The sequence below is a fragment of the Pundamilia nyererei genome, unplaced genomic scaffold, assembly GCF_000239375.1.
Source record: "Pundamilia nyererei isolate P.nyererei 1_Seehausen unplaced genomic scaffold, PunNye1.0 scaffold00031, whole genome shotgun sequence".
Taxonomy (NCBI): domain Eukaryota; kingdom Metazoa; phylum Chordata; class Actinopteri; order Cichliformes; family Cichlidae; genus Pundamilia; species Pundamilia nyererei.
In genome coordinates, this window is record NW_005187432.1 from 3040021 (window position 1) to 3045836 (window position 5816).

General features: G+C 40.5%; 1 protein-coding gene across 1 annotated transcript; it reads left to right on the forward strand.

Annotated features, from left to right (window-relative positions):
- Positions 1-1091: 1091 nt before the first annotated feature.
- LOC102216010 (pancreatic alpha-amylase-like) lies at positions 1092-5329 on the forward strand. The gene is made up of 5 exons (XM_005729168.1): positions 1092-1259; positions 1832-1978; positions 2261-2458; positions 3373-3603; positions 5171-5329. Exons 1-5 carry the CDS (start codon positions 1092-1094, stop codon positions 5327-5329), a joined length of 903 nt encoding a protein of 300 aa, XP_005729225.1.
- Positions 5330-5816: the final 487 nt, after the last annotated feature.

Consider the following 5816-nt stretch of genomic DNA (forward strand, 5'->3'; position numbering starts at 1 on the left):
AAACAAAAGAAAATCAAGATACACATAAGCAGTCTGAGACTCCCAAGTTCTTTGGAGTAGTCTTTGGAATACTGTGTGCACATTATATTTCTGTGGTTCCAGTCTGAAAAAATGCATACAAAATCAATTCATAGGAAATGGAGTGTCTCTATTATTTTTCTTTTGGACACAGCTGCATACCCTGTTATGTTAATAGGTTTTGTAGCTAATTAATGTGTTAGGTTATTTGAGTGCACTGCAGTAGCTGTACAGCTACTGTAATATCTCTCTGGCCCGGTGTTTCCCAACCACTGTGCCGCGGCACATAGGTGTGCCATGAGAAATGATCAGCTGTGCCGACAAAGATTATTTGCAATAGACAAATATTTGAAATGAAATAGTCTGACCTGGGTCCTGGAGAAAATTCCGACCCAGATGAGGGCCCGAGCATGAGTAGTGGTCAGAAGAAAGCACAAAACGTATACTGGGGACAAACTGAACTATTTCTGCTATACCTAGAGCACAGGAAAAAATTATCAATATGCTTTTCGTGACTTTTTTTTTTTTTTTGTGGTGTGGAAATTTTGTGGGTGATTTCTCCAAATTGGAAATATGTGCCATGGCTGGGAAGGTTGGGAAACACTGCTCTATCCACCTGTCAAGGACGGTCATACCATTATGTAATTACCTACATGTTTACGTTTCCATATTTTAGATTTTCAAATAAAATAAGTGGTGTTCAGTGTGTTTACTTGGGAGTTAACAAATAACTCCCATCGTCACACACTAAAAACACACAATTAAAGAAAAACCAAACAAAAACAAGCTACACAAAAGCAGTGTGAGAATATCAAGGTATCTTCATGGCCCTTGTTTGAATAACCTTTTGGGTACTATGTGCCCCTTATATTTTTGTGGTTCCAGTCACAGAATTGTGTCACATCTTCTTCCATTCAGCTGATTAAAATGGAACCAGGGAATTGTGATAGAAATGCACCTGTTTCGTTTCCATGTTGATTTACCAGTCTCTCATTGGCCTGGGCGGGTATAAATACAGTTAATACACTGTGACACAGTGTGACTGTGTTTTGTTTTTTTTGTCCACTGAAAGCATGAAGTTGTTCATCCTGGTAGCTCTCTTTGGGCTCAGCCTTGCCCAGCACAACCCAAACTTTAAGCATGGAAGGACTTCCATTGTCCACCTGTTTGAGTGGCGTTGGGCTGACATTGCTCAAGAGTGTGAACGCTTCTTGGGTCCCAAAGGTTTTGGTGGAGTTCAGGTATGTATAGCTGATATATAACTAAATGAAAGGTGTTTTATTTTCAAAAATGTATATTATTATTATTTTTAAACTTATTTTCAAAAGAGTCCACCCCTTTGGACAAGATGCAGGAAATGGTTGCAAAATTACTACAGATGCAACTATAAAGATTACGAAAGATGAAAGAATTGAAAATGAAACAGTGAACAAAGTGATAACTACCACATACTAGAATTATCCAACCAGTTGAATTTACCCTGTTTGATTGTCACATGGACTACTTTGCATATTCTGATTGGAAGTGTTTGTTTTTTTTGTTTTTTAAAGAGGCAGGTTTGGTGAGATTTGACCACAGGAGTTAAGATTTCAAACTTACTAAGTTCCTTAAAATCAAATCTGTTTGAACATGGCAAGTCAAATGTATTTTTCTGTTGTGTAACAGTTTATGTTATATCAACGGATTTTTCCACTTATACTAGTATCAGTATAACGTCTTTAGTGACAATTTTAGTAACAATCTTCTATCACCATAATTAATTAATAGAATTATCATTCAGACTGTATTATGTTTGTGCTGATCTATTGCTCAGATCTCTCCTCCACATGAGCACGTTCTAGTGAGCGATCCATGGAGGCCCTGGTGGCAGCGATACCAGCCAGTTAGCTACAAGCTGTGCTCAAGGTCTGGCAGTGAGGCAGAACTGAGAGACATGATCACCAGATGCAACAAAGTTGGGGTAAACTAAATTACAGTTGTGACCGAGTCATAAGCATGAAAGACCTATCTGCATTTGATTGCACATTGTAAATGTGTATGATTATATAAAACAACAAGTTGGAAAATGAATATTGTAAAAACACTGACTGGCAATTAATAACAAAATAATAAAGATTGACAATTTACAAGACTGACTGTATTTGAACGTATTATGCAAGAAAAGTCAAGGAAACTGCTAAGTTATTGGACACAAATTTTGATGTGGTGAACTGCATCCTCACCAATTATTAAATCCCAACAGGTTAACATCTACGTAGACACCCTTATCAACCACATGTGTAAAACCTTCAGTGGAACGGGAACCCACTCTTCATGTGGAAGCTGGTTTGATGCTGGGAAAAGAGACTTCCCCAGTGTTCCTTATTCCTCCTTGGACTTCAATGACCAAAAATGCAAGACTTCGAGTGGCAATATTGAGAACTATGGTGACAAATATCAGGTAAGAAATGTTATCAAAAAACAATGTGAGACATTTTTTTTAGTAGAGGATATCCATCAATACTTATCCAAAAGTTTAATCTTTTACCAACTGTCTGAGTTAATCATTACTTCTTTCTGTTATTTTTTCGGTGGTATGGTAGTGGGGGGTGGTAATGTACAGAAAGGGTGTAGAGTTCAACACATTGCTTTTAAAACGACATTTCACTAAGCGAAGAAACGTTTCTTTCTATTTCCAAACAACCTCTGAATACAGTTTTGAATTAGATTATTACTTGTTTTGTACATGATAAGTGTAGTGTGAAGATCGATACAACTGGAACATTTTTAGGTGAGTAGTTTAATAAATATTAAAATGGTTTACTACTTTTGTTGCTGTTTGTTTTTATTTTTATTTTTATTTTTATTCTTCAAAAACCCCACAAGGTGAGTGATATGAGGAGCTATTTGGCAACAAACAATATAATTATTTTTGGTGATATAATTTTTTCTGGATAATTTGAGATCAGTTGTTGTGACAAAATGTATTTCCAGTCATTCTTTCTATTAAAAGATCATTTATTTCTTTTACAGATTACACTGGTGATCTGAGATCTATAGGTTTTGTTTTGTTTTTTGTTTTTTTTACAAAACACCTTTTATTCCTTGTCATCCATCACATATGATATGCACTATACTGCCAAAAGTAACTCTTACTTAATTTACTCACGGATCCAAATCATTAAATTCAGATGTTCCTATCACTTCCGTGGCCACAGGTATTTAAAATCAGGCACACAGTCATGCAGAATGGTTGCATTCTGGAGCTCAGTGAATCCAGCATGGTACCAAGATTGGATGCCACCAGTGCACCAAGTTCCACTGGTAAAATTTCTTCTTGGGTCCAAATGCTGAATAAAATATTAACTGTTACAGGTACGTGACTGCCGTCTGGATAATTTGCTGGATCTTGCCCTGGAGAAAGAATACGTTAGGGGTAAAGTGGCCGAGTACATGAACAAGCTTATTGACATAGGCGTGGCTGGATTCAGAATGGATGCCTGCAAACACATGTGGCCTGGTGATCTGAGCGTTGTCTATGGTCGTCTGAAAAGCCTTAACACCCAGTGGTTCCCCAGTGGCTCCAGACCTTTCATCTATCAGGAGGTAAGTTTTTAAAAAAAACATTTTGGTGAAATAAATAAATACTTTAGCATGTTTTTCAGTTTTCATGAAATCGTAGGATTTGATAAGTCTTAGAGTTTACATGTCCTTTATATGTGACTGAAATGTAGAACAGATCTTGGTTCATATTTTATCTTGCAGGACAGGAAACATTAATGTAATTATTGTTTTGCAGAGACCAGAATAGCACTGTAACATGGTAAATGGCCTGTATTTGTATAGCGCTTTACTTAGTCCTTATGGACCCCAAAGCGCTTTACACTGCATTCAGTCGTCCACCCATTCACACTGGTGATGGCAGCTTTCCAGTTGCCAGCCAAACACATACCAACAACAACAATAACGCAGGAGTTAGCCCACACTTTAAGCCAGCAAGGCATGATCAGGTGCATCCACCTCCCCTGCAGTGGCACCGCAGACCCCTGTGAGTGGGAGGGGGAATCAGCCTGGACCGCTGCCCCTGCCCCAGCGACAGGGAGGTGTCCATTCAATTGGCCGCCCGCGTATTCAGTGGGAGAGGTGACAAGGTGGGTCTGAGGGCTGCGCTCGTATGTCCAGCGATGGCCCTGGAGATGGTCTGGGGACCACCCATATGGCAAATGGCGGCAGCTACGAGCCAAGGCTCACTGGCAGCTCGACAGGCGGAATACACGCGGGACCTAACCACGCGCTTGTCTCTAGTGGAGATAGGACAGGTCCAGCCAGTGTGCTGGCCTCTGGTGTGGACCAGCCAGCACAGGTGATCACAGGCATAGCAGGACCCTCGCGCACCTCCAGGTGCGTGAGCCGGTGGTTGCTCGGTGGCTCTCTTCCGGGGAGCAGGAACAGGTGCAGGCCACAGCAAGGCACCTGCCGCTCTCTCCCAAGGAATGGTGACGTGTGCGGAGGCAGGCTGTGTCCTGGCTGGCCTCACCCTGGGGGCCTGAACGGGCGCTGGAACAGTCCGGACCTCCGTTCCCATGCCGTCACGGGTCGTGGATAGGGCTGGCGGCGGTGTTGACCAGGGACCAACACCTGGTCCTGCAGTTCTTCCCACCGCCGTCTGCCCCCATTGCGTGGCCACCAGCTCGGCTGCCATTTGGATCAGCTTCTTCCCTTGCTGGCCCAGTCCTGGGTTTTGGCACCACTGTAACATAACCAATGCAGACCCGATGATGTTCACATGCTTTTCAGCATCTCGATATTAACACTCAAGTTGCTGCTGGCTGTTGCAAACACACACAGCTGCAGCTTTCCAGTTGCCAGCTGAACACATACCAACTACAACAATAATGCAGGAGTTAGCCCACACTTTAAACCGGTGAGGGGTAATTGGGGATCCCACTCAGGTGAGTCTGCCTAAACTGCAGCAGCACTGCACAAAATAAGAATCTGTACAAATAGATGCCATCATCTGGCATTGTTCTTTCTTTCTTTTTTCTTTACTAAAATATGTGACGGTTTGAAACATATACAGTTCATGCAATAACATCATTAGATAATTTAGTACTACTTATTAAACCCTTCTCACTTTTCAGACTATAGTATCAGTTTTTTCTTTTCGCTCTAGGTTATTGATCTGGGAGGTGAGGCTATTTCATCCAATGAATATGTCAGCCTTGGAAGAGTGACTGAGTTTAAATATGGTGCAAAACTGGGAGAGGTCTTCAGAAAGTGGAACAACCAGAAGCTTTCCTACACTAAGTATGTGTTGCTTCTACTGGTATAGCTAAGGAAAATATTACACAATTTAATAAAAAAGTTTTTTTTTCTCTTTTTTGTTTTTTTTAGATATAACAGAGATATGTCATTCTTAACAATGCTCTTTGTAAAGGAAAAACAAAATCATAGAAACTACTATAAATGTGCAGGGGCCAGCCAATTTGGTTGCATTTTAAGTTAAGTTAAAGTCAAATGCACATCCATCATATGTTGACTTTTTGAAGAGCAGAATTTTACAGGAGGGAAATTTTGCTTTACCATGTGCAGGATACATCCATTTCAAGTATTAATGGACTCTCAGTTAATGTCAGACCATAACCCATCAGCTGGCTGGCTTGCCGATGAACCCAGTGAAGTCATGTAGTGAATCATGGCCATAAATATCAATAAATACTTGTTATATTAATCATTGGCACTCACCCCAACACCACTTTTATTTTATTTTTTGCTTTACCTTGATTACTTTTCCCCATGTCTTTTTCTTTCTGAAGTAC